The 22,464-nt window shown below is 44.9% G+C and overlaps 2 protein-coding genes across 9 annotated transcripts in view; one reads left to right on the top strand and one right to left on the bottom strand.

The window, feature by feature from the left end:
* Nucleotides 1-22,464, bottom strand: part of LOC308590114 (interferon-inducible GTPase 5-like) — a 72,347-nt gene that overhangs the window by 1,368 nt on the left and 48,515 nt on the right. Inside the window, exons 2-3 of one of the 6 annotated variants that reach the window (XM_081199809.1) lie at nucleotides 4,162-4,239; nucleotides 125-1,861 (exon numbers count right to left, since the gene is read on the bottom strand). In XM_081199809.1, coding sequence (XP_081055935.1) covers nucleotides 607-1,845 — 1,239 coding nt within the window. In that variant the 5' untranslated portion in view covers nucleotides 1,846-1,861; nucleotides 4,162-4,239 and the 3' untranslated portion in view covers nucleotides 125-606. Of the gene's footprint in view, nucleotides 1-124; nucleotides 1,862-4,161; nucleotides 4,240-4,698; nucleotides 4,983-5,030; nucleotides 5,417-5,465; nucleotides 5,729-22,464 lie in introns of those variants that run through there. The other 5 variants (XM_081199808.1, XM_081199806.1, XM_081199810.1 and 2 more) reach the window with 5 other exon arrangements.
* LOC308590126 (uncharacterized protein) lies at nucleotides 5,874-10,455 on the top strand. Of its 3 annotated transcripts, none has more exons than XM_081199839.1 (2): nucleotides 5,874-6,137; nucleotides 8,650-10,455. In XM_081199839.1, exons 1-2 carry the CDS (start codon nucleotides 6,131-6,133, stop codon nucleotides 9,570-9,572), a joined length of 930 nt encoding a protein of 309 aa, XP_081055965.1. In that variant the 5' UTR covers nucleotides 5,874-6,130; the 3' UTR covers nucleotides 9,573-10,455. The 3 variants fall into 3 exon arrangements, with proteins under 3 accessions (XP_081055965.1, XP_081055966.1, XP_081055967.1); XM_081199840.1 differs by having other exon boundaries at nucleotides 5,875-6,132; XM_081199841.1 differs by lacking the exon at nucleotides 5,874-6,137 and adding an exon at nucleotides 6,286-6,378.

Genomic DNA, 22,464 nt, shown 5'->3' with positions numbered 1-22,464 from the left:
GCTGGCCAGATAAAAGTTTTCCTAGAGAGCAACAGGACCTGGGTCAGAGTTACTTATGAATGAGAAGATGCCACTTGTTTTAAATCTTCTGCTTCGAACCAAGGAACTTGTACACTCTAGATGCTTTAGGTTAGACACATTTTATTATTCAAAAAAGAAAAAAAGAAAGGAAAGCAAGACAGGCCTAAATATTCAGGTTGTCACAATCTGTGGCTTGAACCACTAGTAAAAAGGGAACTGATTTGTATTCCAGTTCTTTGTTAAGTTAAGCCCTGAACGTTGCCCAAGGAGCTTCACCGGGTATAAAACAGCACAATCTTGGCTTTAGTTATAAAGTCATTAAGAGTGGTAACATTAAAACAAATTAAAAAATCATCCATTTTCACTAAAGGAAGCAAGCCGATTCAAAAAGGCCTCCAGTCAAATGCATATGGCTCACGTCTACATGACAAGTTTCAACCAGCTTCATTCTAGTTTAACTGCCATAGCTTTCCCCAAACAACCTCGAGAACTGTAGGACAGAGCTCTGTTCGATTCGGTGCCGTTCCATCCATTTAGAAGCTAAGCACCCATCATGGATCACTACACGAGATCTGAAGAACTCTTTCAAACATCGGACTCAAAGGCCTTGATGAGGACACGCTGAGCATCACCTGCCACCTCGTTTAGGAAGCTGTAAAGCATGTAATAGGTGGTTCCAAAGGATATCCCTCCAGCTGTCACAGAGCCAAATACAGGGATTGTGCTGGCAAAGTACTCCACCAGCATCAATGCCCCACCACCGGCTTTGGTTAACATCTTCACCACGAGGTCCCTGGAGATTTCTTTGGTCAATGGTGACTCGATCACCTCTTTAAGCTCCTCCACATTCTTGCCAACCTTCTCAGCTAATTTGCCGAGGGATTCGTCATCTAGGCCAAAGTTCTGACGGTATTCCGAAAGAGACTTAACCAGGATAGTTATATCGCAGGCTACAGAGAGGCCTGGGATGGGCACAGCTGCTATTCCGCATGAGATGGTAGCCAGCTTCCAGATTTGCTTCTGCAAGGCCTCTTTCTTCTTCTGCAAGATGGACAAAGAGATGTTTGGCAGGGCCATGAGGAAGGCATGTCTCTTGTGGCTCGGCAGCTCCTTCTCCAGAGTCTCCTCGAGCTGTATGAAGTCGTACTTGTTTAGCTCCCAGCTGGAAAGGAGGAAGACCTGGGGAGCAGCCACTCCTTGGGCCTGAAGGCACTCTTTGCAATTCTCTCGAATCTTCCTCAGTATCGCCTCCTCGTCGTAGGCTTTTGGCCGGCGCTTTTTGGTGGCCTCTAGATCTGCGTCTACCTTCGAGCGCACAAAGTAGAAGCATTTGCCCAGCCGCTGGATTTCCTGCGCCAACTGGGCATGGTTGGACTTGAAGCGCTCTGAGGCAATGAGAATAAAGAAGTCATAGCGGGAGAAGTTGACCTGCTCCAGGTAAGTGCTGGACTGGAAATCTGGAGTGCCGATTCCGGGTAGATCCCACACAGTCACGTTGGGGTGCTTGGGGTGTGAATAAGGAGTGGGCACCTTTGTGGTCTCCACAACCCCAGTGTCGGCAGATCCTTCGTCTTCATCCCCTAGGCCTCGAATGGCGTTGACAAACGAAGACTTGCCGGCACCAGACTCTCCCGTTACTGCAATGTCCAGCCGGGCATTCTCCAAAGCCTGCAGGTTTTCCAATATTTTGGACGCTGCTTCTGCCATTCTTCCTCCTTCAAGTGCATCCCTAATCTCTTCGATGTCTTCTTCGGTGATGATATCATATTCTTCTGCATAGGCAGCGGCTTGCTTTTGGGAATCCGGTGGCGGCTGAACTGCCATAGGATCGTATCGAGGCCTGGCAGGAAGGGGGAGAGAATGCATAAGGAGACATTGAACAAGTTTCACTTATTGTGGGACAATGTGTTCCGCATCTGAGACATCATCTGAGGAGATGGCATGAAACAGGGCACCTTTTTTTCATTCAGAGAGCCATGCAGCCAGCTCAGCTCTAGGCTGGATATTTGGAGAAAGAGAAAATGGGCCAGCGTTGTCTTGAATAATGTTTATGTTATAAATAGGGCCTTATTCCATCCAAATTTTGTTATGTGAGAGGTTATCAGGTTGGGGAAAATTAGGGCTGCCTGGCTTCGACCTCTGAAGCAAGAACCAATAGCCTGCTTCCTTTTTGTTTAGTCCACAGGTGGGGAACCAAAGGCCCTTGGGCCAAATGCGGCCCTCCAGGCCTCTCTATACGGCCCTCAGAACTCTCCTCAGGCCACACCCCTCAGCTGCACTACATCTCCATGTTTTTGCTGCGTTTTGCCATTGAACTCTGATAATGCCTTCTGCTTGACTGTAAGGAAGCCGACTTTTGACTTCCATTTTTCCCAGGGCGAAAGAGAAGCATCACATAAAGTGTTGGTGTGTAGCCAATTTAAACACTATTGCACTAGTGATTAACGCCATAAAATGACTTAGGCCCCAAATGGCAGCCCCTAAATTGTGGAATCCCCTCCCTACAAGTGTGAACCTAACACCTTCACGGTATCATTCCCATTCCACAGTGTTTGCATCCTGAAGCAACACCTCCAGGTGTTTTAAACCGTTTCAAGCATTGCATTTTAAATTGTTGCAATCCCCCCCGGGACTTTATTGCAAATGGTCAGGTGAGAAATCAAAATAATAATAATAATAATAATAATAATAATAATAATAATAATAATAATAATGAATGAGCAGAACTTTAAGTTTCCATAGGAAAATGCAATGATTAAAAATGAAACATTTTCACCAGAGAAAGACAGCAAGGTATTAATAACAAAATACTGTTTATACTCAAAGAACGCTCTTTGTTCCTTAATCTTGTAACCCCTGTGTGCTAGTTATCAGTGAAACTTGCCTGAAGGGAAACACACCTTTTGGGCCTGCTCTCGCCAACCTCTGCTTCACCTCGTCTCTTGGCAGCCATCTTGGACTAGGTCTCAGGCCAGCAGGTGTTTGCTCAACAAAGCGTCAGTTTGCACCTTTATAGCCTTAGTTAAGGAGAGTCCTCTCTCTCCCTACTTCAGGCCTGACTTTCTCCACCTGAAAGTGCCACGGTATTTGGCTGACGGCGAACCAACAATTCACCCTATCCAATTTGGTTCCGGCTAGCTCCTTTTCATCCTTGCACGGTCGTCCGAAATGGCCATTTCCTCTCGTCAAAGCATCTCGGTTCCTCCTCCTCTCCTCCTTTGTTTTAAATGTGCATCCTCAAAATGCAGGCACCCGCTCACAGCCCAGCCTCTCAGCTTTATTCCCACACAGCTCTATATATGGTCTAACCACTTCCTTTTGCTACCTAGCCCTGGATTTCCTCCCCATTCTACGTTGCAACGATACCTCCGTGCTAAATGTTTTCAGAACCAACTTAAGGGGCCTAATTCACACAAGGAGCTCTGGAGACAAGCAAATACTCAAGAGAAATGTTTCTCGAACTCCAAGGAAGCTGTATGTTGGAAGGTTTAGGGCAGAGAAAAGAAAGTACTGATTCAGGCAGTGCAGTTAAAACTATGGGTATATGGTTGACCACGGTAAATACAAGATGCTGGACCAGAGGTGAAAAAAGCTCTTTTTGTTGAAATCCCCTCTTCTGCACAGCTGCCTTTTTCCAACTTGAGACCATTGGCCTATTTGGATTAATCCAGTGATGGCCAAACTCTGCCCTCCAGCTGTTTTGGGACTACAGCTCCCATCATCCTTAGCTAACAGGACCAGTGGTCAGGGATGATGGGAATAGTAGTCCCAAAACAGCTGGAGGGCCAAGTTTGGCCATCACTGGATTAATACTAATATTGTCTACAATGAACCGTCAGTGGCTAGCTAAGATTCGCTTCTTGTGATAAGGGAAAAGTGCAACAGAAAGTTGTTTGCATAACTCTGCAAACAAATCAGAATGAATGTCACAGACAGTTTGCCTTAACACACACAGAACGTTGACCTTTAAGACACCCACATATAAGTAAGAGCATTTCACTTCCTCTGCCCTGTGAGACACTGCTAATTTCACAAAAGAGGGAAACCCTTTGCATTGCATTTCGGTTTTTGTTTGCTTTTAGAAAGAAAGGAAGGGAAAAAAACCTTGGGAAAAAATTATAGAACATTATAATCACTTACAAAATACACAGCACTGATGCCGAAGCATAGTAATAGAATCTGGGGCGGACTTTGGTAATCTTTCGTAATTATGGCGTTCTGTGCAAGGCCAAAATTTGTTTGCGCAAGGCCATGGATTTTCTCCATTATGGATCTCTTTTTGTGTGTAATAATTTCTATTAGCTTTCAATTACAATAACTCAATAAAAGCCTCATTGCCCATACCAAAATAAAATACCAAATTATAATATAATTAATAACGCCAATTGTTCAGATGCCAAATTATATAATTTTGTTGCCCTCCGTGCTAGAATTGATGATTGATGATTTACTTTCACTCTGCACTCCAAAAACTTATAAATTCCAATACACGCTAGTCAGAATAACAAACCCTTATACAGTACCGCAGCTGCAATTTTAACGACTTCCATTCACATTAACACATCAAATAATTTACAGTCCTACACCAGTTATGGATCTTCTCAATTTTGGTCCTCCTTGGCTAGGTGTTCTGCGCTGATAAGAGTAAGAAGTTGGTGCTGTTGCTATTAACGTTACCATTATTAAGAGCCCTGCTGCGTCGGCCCAAAGTCCAACGCACTCTGCCATCCTGCATTCCAGTGTGGCTAAGCAGACGCTTCCCAGACGCACAGCAGGAAGGCGAGAGCTATTTACTTCCTAGTCAATACCTGGCGGCATATACTGCACCTGACACTGGAGGTTCCCTATGACTAATAGCAACGCATCTGTTGTCCTGCGCTCTTGTTTTTGAGCGCCGTATCCTGAGCCACTTCCTGCTTCTTAAGTAACTCCAAGGCAGCAACACTTTCCAAATATTTTAAGCCAAGGCAGCAACACTTTCCAAAAATTTTAAGCCAAGGGCCACCTACTGAAACGACATTGGCCCCCGCTCCGAAAAAGCACAAATAGAAATGGAAAAGTCCACTAAGGTGTCAGAGCCGGATCTTCGCTTCCTCCAGGATCCAGATGGATGGGAGGCTGGCTTTCCGAGTCAAGTGTTTGCGCCGCCGATGCACATTTTCTTTCCAACCCCTCCCGCGCTGCCTCCCGTCCTTTTGCAGGCGGGACTCAAGCTGTCCTCCCGCGACCTCAGTGGCAGATTCCCAGCGATCCACCGGTGGGGAGGCGGGGTGGGCGAAGGGATCTCTTGATCTTGCCGAGCAAGCCGCTTTGAGGGGAAGCCTCCCTTTCCCTGCAATCTGAATTGCTCGCCATCTGAACTCAGCTCTGGCTAAACTTTGGCCGGCCGCCGACAGCTCCTCTCCAGTCCCCATCCACCCCGCCAGCCCCCCCACCCCGCATACCTTTCAAGGCAAATCCGTGGCGATCCAGACGTTCAGCAGAGTGACCTAGGAAAGAATGTGGAGCAGATCCTTTGGAGTGGGGGGCGCTGAGGGGGTTTCCCGAGGGGTGGCCGTTTTGTTTTGCGCGCGCGGCGGCCCCAGAAGCGCCCTGATTTCCCGGTGCATCTACGATCGACTTTCGGTTTCCAAGCTGCTTATTGTTCCTTGCTGCCTCCTGGTGGAAAGAATGAGTTCGGACCGCAACAGAATCTCTATTATTTTTAAGCGGGGGGGAGGGGGAGGGGGTGAAATTACCATAAAATTTGCTGTGCGGTGCACATCCAAAAGTGCGTGCGAAGTGTGCGGCGGGGGAGAAAATATATTTGTTTATAAAGGCAGTAATCGAAGCAGGTAAAATGCTTTTTTTATTTTTTTATTTATTTTGCAAGGGAGAGAAATGGCACGATCGCGTCAGTCGGGGAGAACACTAAAACGCTTTTTTTCTTTATTTCCCCTGAACCGAGTAAGGGGGAAACCGACTTTAGGACCCGTTCGTTGCGCGCTGTTAGAGGCAGCGCCGTGCGCCAAGGTGGAGTCACGTGTATTGCAGGAACCCGAAACTGAGAAGTTAACAAAGTAGGATTGCTCTCATTGTAGGAGAAGACGGAGAAACGGCGGCGTGCGATATGTACCGTAAGTCACTGAGGAGGCAGGTGTAATTTTTCATAGGGGATTTTTATTTCTTCCCGAGATCGCATTCCACACGGAAGTGCAGGTGACTCTCTGCTGCTCATCCAGATTGCAGTCGTCAGGTTTGTAACGTTAAGGACGCAGTGGTTCGTTTGGCAAGAACCAGAGGAGGATTTACACGTGCAAGATAGAAACCGAAATCTGCAACTGGAGCGTTCTCTTCCGGGAAACAGTTTGGCTTATTGTAATAATAACAATTTTTTATTTATTTATACCTCGCTCATCTGGCTGGGTTTCCCCAGCCACTCTGGGAGGCCTGCGGAAAGCCATCTAATCCAGATTTTAATTTTATCCTGAGTTGTTTTTAAGAGGTGGTTTAATTATTGTTTGATTTTATATCAATGTTTATATTTGATGTTAGCCACCCTGAGCCTGGTCTTGGCCGGAGAGGGCAGGATACAAATAAAAGTTTATTTTTATTATTATTATTATTATTATTATTATTATTATTATTATTATTATTATTATTATTACAGCACATAAAAAATGCAACACATTAGACATTAAAAACTTCCCTAAACAGGGCTACCTTCTGATAGTTGTTTGTTTCCTTGGCATCTGAAGGGAGAGTGTTCCACAGGGTGGGTGCCACCACCAAGAAGGCCTTCTGCCTGGTTCCCTGTAACCTCACTTCTCACAGTGAGGGAGCTGCCATAAGGCCCTCGGAGCTGGACCTCAGTGTCTGGGCTGAACGATGGGGGTGGAGATGCTTCTTGAGGTATTCTGGGCCGAGGCTGTTTAGGGCTTTAAACGTCAGCACCAACACTTTGAATCATGCTTGGAAACGTACTGGGAGCCAATGTAGGTGTTTCAAGACCTTATATGGTCTTATATGGTTATATGGTCTTGGTGGCCACTCCCAGACGCCCATCTAGCTGCTGCATTCTGTCGCAGTCTAGCTAGCCTTCTCCTCCATTAATTTGCCTGATCCGCTTTTAAAGCCATCTAAGTTGGTGAGCATCGCTTCCTTCCCGTGGGAGGGAGTTCTGTAGCTTAACTAGGTTCTGCATGAAGAAGTGCTTGTTTTATCTGCTCTGAGGGTTTCCTAATAAGAATTAAGTATCCACGCCCACTGTTGTGCATGGCAGGATCTAGATTGGATCTGGACTGAAAGCATTTTGGAGATGAACATGAATGGATTGAGAAAAACTATTTTTTTGTGGCACTAGCGGGTGAGTGTGTGCACAACCTGAGGCTGCAATCCTACCCTCACTGTCTTGCGTAAGAAAGTATCAGGAATGTCACACCTAAGGCAATGGGACATACATGTCTGCATGCCTCCCTTTTCTAGGACCATTGCAAAATCTGCTGAGTTTTGCACAGGAGGATAAAAGGGGGAGCGCACAGCAAAGTTTTCAGTTAGATGATGCAAGCATGCATACTTTCCATCAATATGCTCTTTATTTTCTCTCTCACGCACACTCTTTTAAGATGATGGGTGGCACCAGCTGTATTCTTAAATTTAAAAACTAGAGATTTGGATTGGCTGACCAATTAATTGTGAAGGCACCTTTCAAGCACAGTGGAACCTTGGTTCTCAAACTTAATCTGTTCCGGAAGTCCGTTCGACTCCCGAAACAGTTTGAAAACCAAGGCGTGGCTTCTGATTGGCTGCAGGAGTTTCCTGCACTCAAGCGGAAGGTGTGTCGGACGTTCGGTGTTCGAAAACCGGAACACTTACTTCTAGGTTTTCAGTGTTCGGGAGCCAATTTGTTCGTCAACTATGCCGTTGGAGAACCAAGGCTCCACTGTATATCTATGGATGGCTTGATGGATTAACCCAGGTGATCAGTTGACAAAGGCTGCAGTCCTAGACACCAGAGGTGGGGAACCTGTGGTTCTCCAGATACTGAACCTTTAACCTGATTTGGTGGTGCTGTGGTCTAAACCACTGAGCCTAGGGCTTGCTGATCGGAAGATCAGCGGTTCAAATCCCTGCGATGGGGTGAGCTCCTGTTGCTCGGTCCCAGCTCCTGCCAAACTAGCAGTTCAAAGCACATCAACGTGCAAGTAGATAAATAGGTTCTGCTCTGGTGGGAAGGTAAATGGCGTTTCCGTGCGCTGCTCTGGTTTCACCAGAAGCGGCTTAGTCATGCTGGCACATGACCCGGAAAAACTGTCTGCGGACAAATGTCAGCTCCCTCGGCCAGTAAAGCGAGATGAGCGCCGCAACCCCAGAGTCGTTCGCGACTGGACTTAACTGTCAGGGGTCCTTTACCTTTTTTTAAAAGACATCTGAAGGCAGCCCTATTTAGGGAAGCTTTTAATGTTTAATAGATTATTGTATTTTAATATTCTGTTGGAAGCTGCCCGGAGTGGCTGGGGGAACCCGCCGGATGGGCGGGGTATAAATAACAATTTTTTATTTTTATTTTATTTTAAATTGTGGAAACAAAAAACGCCAATGAATTCCACCCCTCCCCAGCACTGATGATATTTCCCTTCTTTTCAAAAGGAAACGTGGCCTTTGTCCTCAGCACTGTCTTGCAATTGGCTCTCAGCATCGTCATCCCATGGTTTACAGCTCAGCTCTGGAGATTCATGAACAAACTGCTGACCGTCGTGGTGGTGGTGGCGCTCGCTGTTCTCCTCTCCACGATGTGGCTAGCCATGAACAAAGCGGATTATTCCCCCATGGGCACGGACGACGAGGTTGCTGTGACAGCCAAGCAGTTGTGGAAGCCCACCAGTGTCCTCAATATCATGAAGGATGCCCTGTTGTACGTGGCTAACCTGCTGCCCTCTTACGAACCACTGACAGCTGAGAATCTCCTAAAGCACCGCGATCGGCTGGATGGCATCAACTACTTACTCCAAGCCTGTTTCAACAAGGCCATTGATACCTTTCTCCAGGAGCCCTGGTCTGTGCAGCAAAATGCCCAGCTGGTTATCCAGTGCGGCGGACCCCCCATAGAGTTTCGGTCCGGCAAGGGGGACTGCCAGATTTCTGTATATGTCCTATACAAGCAGATCCAGTGTGATATCAAAGAGCGGACGGCCGAAATTTACCTTGCGAGGCTGGCCATTCGCAAGGAGCCGCTGAGTGTCGGAGACCTGCTGAGAGTGAGGCAGAGCTTGCGCTCCTGGGGGGTTCTTCCCGAGGAACTAGGCCACTGCTTGGAGTTTGCAGTGGAAGAGTTTGCCAAGGAGCCGTTCTGCGTCCAGGACAATGCCCACATGGTTGTAGACTGCGGCGGGCAGGTGCTGAACTTTGCCTCTGGTGAAGGGGAGAATAAGATCAATATCTACGACGTACGGGGAGGCCTCATTCACTACCGGATCAGGATCTCGGGTTCCTGGACCAGCATCGTGCGGTTCTTTCATGGGAACAAAAATCACGCGCAAACACGTGCGAGGAAGCCTCTGCAGCTAGAGTGAGATGAGAGCTACGAAAGGAGCTCGCCTCTTCTCGCCTCTAAAAAGACTGGTTCACAGTTTCCCCCAAACATGAGAGAGGCAGAACATGTGCACATTTTTGCAAACAGCCCCCCCCCCAATTAAATGTGTTTTGTATGTTGTTTTCACAAAGTCATGGATTTTTATGCATGCTCAACCATACTTTTATGTATTTTTGAACACAATTTGAGTTGGGGAAACTGCATTGATAAAATTCTGATAAGCACTGATTTCGAAGAGTAGCTTCCTTTTGATCCATGGGCTGATAGGAAACTTTTCCAACCCAAGAGCCACATTTTCTCACAGGGAACCTTTCTGGTTGGGGCCACACCCCTCCAGAGATGGGTGATGCAGACAGACTAGGAAGACTAGGCAGCAATTGAACCCCAAATGCTTTTGTTCATTTGTTTATTATTTACAACATGTATACAATACTCTAGCCAAAAAGGCGCCCAGAGCAACTGATATGATCAGGCTTTCACAACACACAAGGAAAAGGGGTGGGGATGGAGGAGGAAGCATGCCAGGACACTAGTTCTTAAAGTCCTTTTAAGGACCTGTTGGGAAGCAACTGGAAACTGTTTGGTAGGCCTGATGTGACTGGCTACTGCTCCTGATGGTGGACCAATCACAGCTGGTCTTTGAGCAAAGGCAGTGACACAGCCCTCCTGTGCTGCTTCCCCTCTGCTCTGCCGCCAGGTGGAATTGCAAAGCAGCCTTGACCCTCGTCCATTCGTTGCTAAAGCAGCACTTCATAACATGGCATGGAAAAGTCTGGGCCATAGCGCAAATGGCAGAACATCTGATTTGCATGCAGAAGGTCCCAGGTTCAACCCCCCACAGGTAGGCTGGGAGAGACCCCTGCCTGAAAACCCTGCCTGAAACCCCTGCCTGAAACCCTGAAGAGCAGCTGCCAGTCAGTGTAGACAATACTGAGGTAGGTGGGCCAACGATCTGATTTGGTATAGGGGAGTTTTTACCACCAATGTGTGGCTGGTCCCTTCGGGTGATAGTCTTCACCAGCTGCAGCCAACCCATGCTTGCCCGTCTTCTTACACCCGGTCCATGGGGTGACATTCCCTCTCATCTTATTATTCCTGGAAGTATTGCCCTTGTAGAACTCAGCAGGAAGGAGGATGGGGACAAAACCAGGATGAGCTGCCTCTCCCTGTCATTGGCTCTGGCGCCACTACTGTTTGTCTCCCTGTCTTCCTCCCTACCAGACACCACTGCTTCCCATGCTCCCCAACGCCACCAAATCTTCCCCTGCCCAATTTACGCATCATCAGGGCGCCTGCTTCGTGCCCCGACCCAGCACAGTATACAGAGGGGAAGAGGGAGGAAGAGAAAGAAGAGGAAAACCAGCACAGGAGAGCGGTGGTCTACTGCGCCTCCTCCTTTAGTGCTGGTGTTGGACTCTGTCACCGACCACGATGCATCCATTGGTGGAGAAGTAAACATAGGGGTTGACCTTAGCGGCTGGTATGGGCGTGGACCGGAGGAAGGGCTTGGCTTGAAGTTGTCAGGCTGTGATGGGGCAAGGTGCCCCAGGTCTTGGTTGTTTTGAATTACAGCTGTCCTCGTTTTATTTCCATCTGCTTCATCTTGTCCTCTCATCCCACGCATCGTGGTTCCCTCTAGGATGCTGTAGCTTGCTGAGCCGGTAGCAGGAGTGCAGCAGATTGTAGAAGTTCCTCCCAACCTCTTAATCCAAAAAGGAGCCTCTTCTGTGTTCTGCCTAATTCTGGCCAGAAGACTCACTTGGGGGTCCTTCTGGGTTTCTGTCTTGGGCGTCTCTCTATAGCGCCACTTGCTATAGGCTTTCAGACTGGGTGGTGTAGCTGTAGTTGCAGCCTGGTCTGTGGCCTTGATGATGCTCTCCCGGGCAGCCATTGATGCTGTGTTTTCTTCAGGAACATCCAGGAGCTTGGGTGTCCCCAAAAAGGTGCGATGGCTGCCTTTCAAGTATTGCAACTGGGCTGTTGTGTCCACAGGAGTCATGGAAGGGGATGTAGCTGGAAAGAGAAATCAGACTTTGGTCACCTTCTCAGTGTCTTGTGCTTTTGAACTATAGACTATTGTATGGAAGTTGGCAGCAGGACAGTGAAAATGGATTCTGTGTGCCCTAATGGTGGCTGAGAGACTGATACGGGTAAATTGGAAGAATGGAGATACAGTGGTGCCTCGCGAGCAGAAATTAATTCGTTCTGCAAGTTTTCTTGCCTTGCGATTTTTTCGTCTTGTGAAGCACGGTTTTAACGGTATTAACGGTTTTAAGAAAAAGGAAACAAACTCGCAAGACGTTTTCGTCTTGCGAAGCAAGCCCATAGGGAAATTCGTCTTGCGAAGCAACTCAAAAAACGAAAAACTCTTTCGTCTTGTGAGTTTTTCGTCTTGCGAGGCATTCGTCTTGCGAGGTACCACTGTACATTTCCGCTTAATCAATGGCTTGACAACATTTGTAACATAGGAACAGACAGCTTTCAGACACAGGCTTTCCATGGATAAATACAGTGAGTGAGTTTACAGTGGTGAGTGAGAAGTCATTTAATTAAAATTGTATTAATTTGGTATCAATGTGTAATCATTTGTGAAAATTGGGTTGTACTTTGGAAAATCAATAAAAATAATTGACAAAAAATGGAATGAGTTTACACAGAATATACTAGGTTATTGACAATTATGTGTGGGGGTTTTTTTGGGGGGGGGTTATTGTTCTTATTTGGATTTTATATATTGTGATCTTTTTTTGTGAACCGCCCTGACACCTCCAGGTATAGGGTGTATAGGGTGTACCGTATTTTTTGCACCACAACACTCACTTTTTTCCTCCTAGAAAGTAAGGGGAAATGTCTGGGCGTGTTATGGAGCGAATGCCTGCGGGTGGCGGGGGAATCTGCTGCAGTCGTGAGCAAAGGATCCATGGTTCCCCTTCCTTCCCTCCTCTGTGGTTACAAAGCATGGATCCACATGGATCCTCAGGATTTTTGCATTGGACTACTCCAAACTCCAAACTCACTGTCAGATCACATGTCTGTGGCCACAGCATGAACCACAAAAATCATATATCCACTATTTCGTTTAGAATATTTTTTTTCTTGTTTTCCTCCTCTAAAAACTACGTGCGTGTTATGGTCTGGTGCATGTTATAGAGCGAAAAATACGGTAATTCGTTTCGGAGGTGCGTTCTTAACCTGAAACTGTTCTTAACCTGAAGCACCACTTTAGCTAATGGGGCCTCCCTCTGCCGCCGTGCCGCTGGAGCACGATTTCTGTTCTCATCTTGAAGCAAAGTTCTTAACCCGAGGTGCTATTTCTGGGTTAGCAGAGTCTGTAACCTGAAGCGTCTAACCTGAAGCATCTGTAACCCGAGGTATCCCTGTATGCACAACTGTATATCAATGTATGATAATGCAACAGTATTTTTTCATTTTCACTCACTTTTTTCTTTCTTTTTTCTCATTCTATGTCTTTTTATAAATGAAGTTAAAATTATTATTATTATTATTATTATTATTATTATTATTATTATTATTATTATTATTCCTCCTCCAAGGAGCTCATACATAGCTGACATACATAGCTCTCTCCCTCTCTGTATTATCTTCACAGCAACCCTTTGAGGTAGGTCAGGGTGAGAGGTGGTGACCGGCCCAAGGTCAGGGAGCGTCATTGCTGAGTAGGGATTTGAACCCAGCTCTCCCAGTTCCTGGTCCAACACTTTAACCATTGCACCTCTGCTAACTGAAAATCCTGGGGATTGCACCTGTGACATCTGCATGCAAAGCAGAAGCTCCATCACTGAGCTACAGCAGTCCTTCCCTAGGAAGAGAGATTGGTGGTTAAACAACTCTCTTTTTTTGTTGTTAAAGATTAAAATCAATGGGAGGTTTTATTCCATCGTGAATAGCAGGCATAGTTGGAGTGGGAAGAATTTCAGCCGGGGTCACAGCAGGAGCTAAAGGGTTAAGGCCAACTTTCCTGCCAGGCCACAGTCTCGGTCTGACTCTGGGGTCCATCGCACTGGCTGCTTAATGAACAATCAGTGACAGAACTCTAAACCAGGTGTGTTTAGTTGGGCCTTAGGGGGAGCCGGCCTTCCCCACCAGGCGGCACTCCTCCCAGGTGTATCCGTGATGCAATAATTTTGTGCGAGTCGTGACCTCGATTGTGCAAACTGGGCCTGGTTGGCAGAGCTGTCCTGGCTGAATAGGGAAGGGTGCAATCTATGCTTGGAACGTCATCGTAGGGGTGGATGCCTCTGTGCTGAGACGCACAGGTGGTTTCCCCAGGGCATATCCAGGCCTTGTGAAACAAATCACATTCCGGAGGGAGCAGGCAGGACCTAGAACGAGGAAGAAGGAACAATAATATGGTGGACTTCGGTTATTGATGAGGGAGAAGTTACAGACTTCCCTCATGCTCAACCTGTAGATAAGTTAACAACTTTTTTGCTATTCCTGAAATGGAAACTGATGGATCAGTGCTTTTTCTGGTCTGGTTTGAGTTCTTGTGCATGTTCCCTAAATACATTAAAAAAAAAAAAAGCGCAACTCAGACAAAAGTGTTAGCAGCATCTGTAGCTCGGTAGGTCCTAGGTTCAATGTGAAGGCAGCCCTGTTTAGGGAAGTTTTTAATGTTTGATGTTTTATCGCTTTTTAAAAATTATTAGCATTAATATTCTGTTGGGAGCTGCTCAGAGTGGCTGGGGAAACCCAGCCAGATGGGCGGGGTATAAATATTATTATTATTATTATTATTATTATTATTATTATTATTATTATTATTATTATTATTTATCAGTCCCCAGCATCTCCAGGCAAAGCTGAAGGAAGCTCCTGCAGCCAATTGGAAGCCACGCCGGACATTTGGGTTCCAAAGAACGTTTGCAAACCGGAACACTCACTTCCGGGTTTGCGGCGTTCGGGAACCAAAACGTTTGAGTCGCAGGGTGTTTGGGATCCAAGGTACGACTGTGTTTGAAATCCTGGAGAGCTGCAGCCAGACATTATAGACAGTGCTGAGATAAATGGACCAATAGTCTGACTTGGTATGAGGCATATTCCTATGGGCTGGGAACATTCTTCTTTCTCACTGAGGAGACACTTCTGCAAGGGCACACATTTCGTATTTCATCTCGCAGGTGCAGAAGCTGCAGAACAGCCTCGGCTCAAACCAAGCCCTGAGTTGTGAACCTTTTGGGAAGGAAATGTACAGCAATCCATTGAATGTGAACACGTTTATAAGTACCATAGACTTACGTCTTGCATTCTGAGCACCAGCTGCACCCAGGAGAACCAAGGAAAAGCAGAGGATGGGTGGAGACAGCATTGCAGGTTTCTTTTTGAAATCTCGGTGTGCAAAGCCCCACTCAAAGCTTGACGCCTCAGACTACAAGAAGGGATGACCTGAGGGTGGAAGCAGAGCTGCATTGTAGCGATGATGGAGAAGGGAAAGAGAACAATCCGAGGACTTGGTGACATTGGGCAGCACCAGCCTTCTGCCCACTAGTGCAATATCCCTTGCATTAGCAGATGGCAGAGTTTCAAGCTGGCGTCATAAAGCAATCCAACGGAACAGTTGCACGTGCTGCAAGTTTTGGTAATGTACTTATTATACTTAGCAAGCTGCCTTACACTGAGTCAGGCCATTGGTGTCTCTAGCTCTGCAATGCCTCCAGAGAGGAATCCACATCGTGATCAACTCCTGCCTGGAAACCCCACTGTGGAAGGACGTGTGGATCCGGAATTGGCCTCCACAGTCACTTATGGACTCATTGTTAAAACCGTGTTTATGGAAGACAATCTTACTCGGCTACGAGTGATCGCCAAAGAAGAAGAAGAAGAATTCACACTTACCCCTTGCCCCATCCTATCTAGGCACAAGTCTGAGTTTTCCTGGTCTGTGTCAAATGGGTCCCCTCCCCCACCGCTTTCTGCAGGAAAACCTGATCTTAACTGCTGAATCAGGGCAGACAACAAGGATTTAAGGCAGGGGTCTCTTTCAGCCCTATGTGGAGATGCCAGGGAGTGAATCCATGCCCTTCTGCATGCAGGGCAGATGTCCTACTCCTGAGCTAGGGCCCCTGAGTTTTCCCATCTGCAGCAATGCCCCACCTGCGCAGTAAATACAGTGGTACCTCGGGTTATGTACTTAATTCGTTCTGGAGGTCCGTTCTTAACCTGAAACTGTTCTCTCTCTCTCTCTCTCTCTCTCTCTCTCTCTCTCTGTGTGTGTGTGTGTAGATTGATTTTAACATATAAATTATAAAATGTACCACAAAGCTTATCACTTATACAATCTTTTTAGACTTCCATCAGCACCTCTGATGATCCGTTTTAACCACTTCTTAACTTTATATTGCCTTTACATCTCTTAACAAATCATCCTTCCCCTTCTCCATTTTTGCAATACTTCCAATAATACTCCTCACAAAACTTCTTGCAAACCTACAAACATTGTCTGACCTTCACAAATACTTTTCAAGTAGTCCATAAATTTACTCTAGTCTTCCGTGAATTTCTGGTCCCGCCGGTTTTGAATCCTTCCTGTTAGTTTATCTAGTTCTGCATAGTTCATTAACTTCATTCTCTATTCTTCAATTGTCGGTAATTCTTCTTGCTTCCATTTTTGGGCCAGTAATATTCTTCAGGATAAGAAAAGAAATCGGGCTCCGGTGGCGCAGCGGCAGCAGGAGGCCCCATTAGCTAAAGTGGTACTTCAGGTTAAGAACAGTTTCAGGTTAGTAATATTCCTGAAACTGTTCTTAACCTGAAGCACCACTTTAGCTAATGGGGCCTCCTGCTGCTGTCACGCTGCCACCACACGATTTCTGTTCTCATCCTGAAGCAAAGTTCTATTTCTGGGTTAGCGGAGTCTGTAACCTGAAGCATATGTAACCCGAGGTACCACTGTATACTACTAACTGACTTGTAACTTAGTGTTGTGTTGGAAGCAACCCATTAACATTTTCATGGATGAATCACTTCCTTTGAAGCAACATCACAATACAAAAAGAACATCTATAATTGCCTGCATGCATGCACACGGACATATTTAACAATATTGCGCATATCGAAGCAATTTCAAATCCAGTACAGATGCTGACAGGGGCAAAAAAGAATCTCCACTTAGAAGGCTTGTTGAAAGAGGAATTGGATTTCCTCCCTCCCAAGTGAATTCATGGAGGACAAGGTTGTCCATAGACTATAGCCACAATAACTATGTAAAGTTGCCTCTGTTGGAGACAGGATGCCTTTGAATGCCAGCTGCTGTGGGTCGCAAGCGGGGAGAAGCTTGTGGGCTGCATGAGGGACTGCATGCTGAAATTCCTGCATTGCAGGGGGTTGGACTAGATGACCCTGGGGGGTCTCTTTCAGCTCTATGATTTTCCTGAGCATCTTGGCAGGATGCTGGACTAGGCAGGCTGGTCACCTGAACCAGCAGGTGACTGGTAACGACAATAAAAAAACCACACACAACCATAATAAAACCACCATTAAAGGCAATGGCTTAAAAACTTTGTCAGCATTAGGGACAGATGAAGCTGTCTCTTTTGGTTTCTCTGTTTCTCGTTTCTCGGATCTTCAGTTCTCCACATTCCCAAAGCAATTTTTGTTTTTCTTTAAGCCCTCAGGAAAGTTCACGTACAAAGAAAATTCCTGCCAACAAGAACCACATTTTTGTTGGCACATTCTAACATGTACGTTTTTGCAAGCAATTCCCCACCCCCCTTTTGCATATTCTTTGTAGGTAAAACTTTTGTTACCGTCTTCCTCCTTTGCTTTGCTACTGCTTCCCCCTGAAATGAGAGGAGAGACACTGGACCGTCTCTAGAGGAAATCGGACTCACCCGCCACTGTTTTGCAACAGCTGGTCTCAACACCCGACTTCTGGGTGGAGTGGGGAGGTTAAAGAGGGAAGATTGATGGGTTGATGTGAATGGTTTTTGGATTAGAGGAAGGTTGAGGTTTTGTTTATCTGTTAATTAATGGGTCTGGTTATTGCTTTGTTCATTATTTGAGTATTTTTTAAAAATGGATTCCATGTTTATATGGAATATTAATGTATTAATGTCTTACGTGATTCCCCCCTCAAGGTATTATGTACTGTATATCTTTTTTTGCTGTAAGTCACTTGGAGACATTTGGGTGACAAGCAACTGAGAATGAATGAATTTCTGCATGCGTTGTTTGGTTGGAGAACTGCACACTGCAACATTCAGAGATATCCAAATTTCGAAGGATAGCTGTGCTTTGGTTCACATATTGGTTTGAGAAGTACAAATTGGGTCGTTTCTTATTAAAATACAGTGGTACCTTGGGTTACATATACTTCAGGTTACATAAGCTTCAGGTTACAGACTCCTCTAACCTAGAAATATTATCTCGGGTTAAGAACTTTGCTTCAGGATGAGAACAGAAATCGTGCTTTGGCAGCGCGGCGGCAGCAGGAGGCCCCATTAGCTAAAGTGGTGCTTCAGGTTAAGAACAGTTTCAGGTTACGAACAGACCTCCAGAACGAATTAAGTACTTAACCCGAGGTACCACTGTACAAAGAAATTCAGACCCTCCCCCAATCGCTAGCTAGATAAAAAAAAACTGTAAAGGAACAATGCAACAAAAGAACTATAGTTTTTGAGCTTACATAGTTGAGTCTTGTGAAGGGTCTTAAAATATTTAATCCAGATTGAGATTGTTTTCATTTTACAATATTCCCAGTGAAACAAAGAGGAACGATTTGTTTGTTTTAACAACACAGAAAAGCAGTGGGAAACCTGTAGCCTATCAGAGCTTCTTGGACAACAACTTCCATCATCCCTGATCACAGGCCATTCTGGCAAGCACTGATGGGAGTTGCATTCCTCTTTGGTTGGAAGAGGGACTAAGCTCTCACCTGCAGTTTGCCTGGCAGTCACTTCCCCATGGAATGTGAGGGCAGGCAAAGGCACTGGGTACACGAAGCACTCCGACTGCCGTGACCCCCCCCAACCCCAATCCCGTTTGTGGAAGCACAGGTTATCCTGCTATTTGGTTTCTAAATGGAATAAACTACAGGTGCATGCCAGAGATGAGATTAGAAACAGAGAAAACAACTCGACTACAAGGAACTAAAAGGTTTGGAATGAGAGTGGATTCCATTCGTTGAAAGAGAGGATGGGGGGAGGGGAGCCCACAGTTTGCTTAATTAAAGATTTTCTCTACATTTATGATACGGCAACCCTCCCGGGAATGCAAGTTTTATTAGTAAAATATCTATACAAGTGAGGATGGGATAAACTGGAATATAAATATGGACTTTAACAAAACTGGAACTGTGTGTATGAGAGAAAGGAACTGAGAGGGAAGGGGGGGGCAACGCTATGCTTTGAAAATATGGAGCAAAGTTCTCCCTAACCTCCATTATCCACAAAGGAATGTGTTTGAGATAAGGACAATTGGCCATAAATCAGCAGCAGGGAGGAAAGGAGTCTACCAGCTGCGGGAATAGAAGTTTCTGGATTAACTATCTGTAGTCTGGATTCAGACTGTTCTTCCTAGGCTGGCTGGGGAAAATGGGGAAGATGGATTGTTTCCTGGAAGCCGAATCACAGGACAGAGTGATGCAGTGATTTTTGGAAACACTGGGATAACCGCTTCTCTCGGGGTGCGATGGAAACCATCAACAGTTGCAGGAATAAAAGGTTCAACACCATATATGAACAGGAAAACATCATGGGGGGGAATTGTTACACGCAGGAAAGAATAAGGATTACAGTTAGAATTCTTCACTTGAAATTTTATAAATTACCTAATATACCATCGCAAATAGAAATCACAACTGTAGCTGTTAAATAAGGAATTATTATATCTGAAATGAATGGAATGGAAATTATTAAAATTTTGGAACGCAGAAAAAATGTAGAAGAATGAAGCCATCATATCTAGCATGTGAGAGGCCAGTTTAATTAAATTGTATAATTTGACATTTGAATAATTGGTATTAATAACTGTATTAATTGGATAAAATTGGTATTGCTATAATGAGGCTGCTATTGGAATGATACTGGAAAATCAATAATAATAATAATAATAATAATAATAATAATAATAATAATAACCTACATAAGAAATGTATTTTCCGAAACTGATAAAGTACCATAAGTTACGAAAGAAAAAAACACTGCAGTACAAGATTTAGCATTTCTAGAACTATTTCCAGATTGAATTTTAACAAAATGTCCAGAATTAACATTTTCAGTTCTGAATGTCTAACAGCTGCCCTGTTTCAAATATATATGAAATTGCATTTATTCTAAGGCTGCCAGAGGCAGGATAACGGGCATATATTTGTCAGACCTAACAAGGTTTTACTTACTGAATTCAAAGAATGGCTTACCTGGCGGTTGTTCCTGAGAATCCCAGTGACTTTGTTCTTCTGTGGCAGGCAAGAAATATGGAGTGACCATTAGGTCACTCTGTATGCCCTAAACTTCATTCGCTATTGAAAGAGTGATAAGTTTCTTTTGGGAGATGAGAGCAGTTTCTGAGGCGGCACCCTTACATTCTAACATTAAAAGAGGCGTTGTGCAATATGAAAAGGCTTTCCTGGTCAGTGAGGTTGTCACAAAGCTGCAATTGGGAAACTGACAGTGCTTACCTCTGTTTCACCTGAGAGGAACCCCTCCCTATTTCATACCTTGTTCAGCAGCCTTCATTGTTTGCAAAGGTTGATGTCTCATAGGATCAAAGAGTTGGAAGGGACCGTGAAGATCATCTGGTCCAACTCACTACAATGTAGGAATATGCAACTGGTCCATACAGGGATCGAACCTGCAACCTCGGCGGTGTCAGTAAAAACCCATGCATATAGGCTTTGTGGTTGGTTTCTGACTAAAAAGTCCCGGTAGTGCAAGGACTTTTGGCTGCATATGGTGCATGTTTTTCCTTTTTTCCTTTTAGATGCTGATTTTCTTCTTTGTTTTGTAGTCGTACCTTGGTTTTCTTTTTTTAAAAAAATAATTTTTATTCATTTTCCAAACAAGTTTTATACAATCAACAAATTGTTTTACACTCATGCTTCAATTTTTGTCTTCCCTCAGTTTCTCTGTCAATCTTTCGAAAAAATTCTATTTATTGACGCATTTCTAAACATAATATTGCCTTTCCCCACTCCTTTTCCTCTTACTCTCTTTTTTGCAGTATTTCTTACTATTTCACAGAGTCTCTTCAAAACCAACAAGCGTTGTCTGTACATCACATATATTTTTCAGATATTCTGTAAATTTCCCCCAGTCCTCGATAAACTTTTGGTCTTTCTGATATCGAATCTTCCCAGTCAATTTGTCCAATTCTGCATATTCAGTCAATTTCCTTCTCCATTCTTTGTCGTACCTTGGTTTTCAAACAGCTTAGTTCTCGAACATTCCGGCTCCCAAATGCCACAAGCCCGAATGCCACAAGTGACTGTTCTGGTTTGCGAACTATTTTTGGAAGCCGAACATCCAATGGGGCTTCTGCGGCAGGAGTTTTCTGCAGCCAACCTCGCCTTGGTTTCTGAACATTTTGGAAGTCAAATGGACTTCCGGAACAGATTCCATTCGACTTCCAAGGTACGACAGTATTGCATGTCAAAACTCAATAAGAACAATTTAATTTACAATGAAAATGCAAATGAATACATCATCAAATCAATGCACTAAAAACAAGATAATTCATTTTGGCAATATAGACATGCCATTTCAAATTCATTATAAAATAACCATTAGAACATATCAGTTAATATAAATTAAACACAAGAAATTCCAGTAGAAATCACATATTAAGAATAAAAAAAGGAGCCACTGTATCAGTTAGATTTCCTGCCATAGGTCTAAAACAGAATCAGGCAACGGTCTTAGCTGGTCAGATCTTGTCATAATAGAATGGTTTAGTCCTTGCTGAAAAGCAGCAGGCTTATATTTCTCAATAAATGAGAGAGAAGGCATTTGTTGTCCATCAAAGCATGATATGTTTGCTGGAAGGAATTCATATACTCACTCTGGATGATTCATGGCTGAGTTCTAGGTGTCACTGGGTTCTGCAGAATGAATTAGGCATATGCAACTGATCCCTCCTTGAGGCTGGCAGTACACTGGCATCAGCATGGCTTTGGGGAAGGCTTCTCACTGCTTAGCCAAATCGGAGCCAAATTGCAAACATTCGTTCCAGGGCATGAATCAAGTTCCAGTTGAACAAGTTGCTGGAAGCAATTGCAGATCGATCAAGGGGCTGGGGATGTCGGGGGGGGGGGCGAGGATGGAGAGATGGGATAGGAAGGGAAGGAGGGAGATCTAAAAACTCTTTTTTTGAGGTCAAAAAAGGAGCACGACACAAAACTGTAGAAGAAAGTCAGCTGGAGTGCAAAATGTTTGCATGCAAAATATGCAAAAGTTCATATGTCACATTGCTTTGTGTGTGTGTGTGTGTGTGTGTGTGTATCAGAATATTTTATTTCACTCCCAATAAAATGCAATTAATGCATCAGTTTGGCTGCTTTTAAGGAGCTAAACAGTGATCAAAATGAAAGTGCTTATTTTTAAGCAGTAAAGGTAAAGGACCCCTGGACAGTTAAGTCCAATCAAAGGCGACTATGGGGTTGCAGCGCTCATCTCACTTTCAGGCCAAGGGAGCCGGCATTTGTCCACAGACAGTTTTTCCGGGTCATGCTGCCAACATAACTAAACTGCTACTGGCACAACAGAACATCATGACGGAAACCAAGAGTGCATGGAAACGCCATTTACCGTATTTTTTGCTCTATAAGACTCACTTTTCCCCTCCTAAAAAGTAAGGGGAAATGTGTGTGCATCTTACAGAGTGAATGCAGGCTGCGCAGATATCCCAGAAACCAGAAC

Source organism: Podarcis bocagei, assembly GCF_964188305.1.
Source record: "Podarcis bocagei genome assembly, chromosome: 7".
Lineage (NCBI taxonomy): Eukaryota > Metazoa > Chordata > Lepidosauria > Squamata > Lacertidae > Podarcis > Podarcis bocagei.
This window is presented reverse-complemented; position numbering and strand designations above follow the sequence as displayed.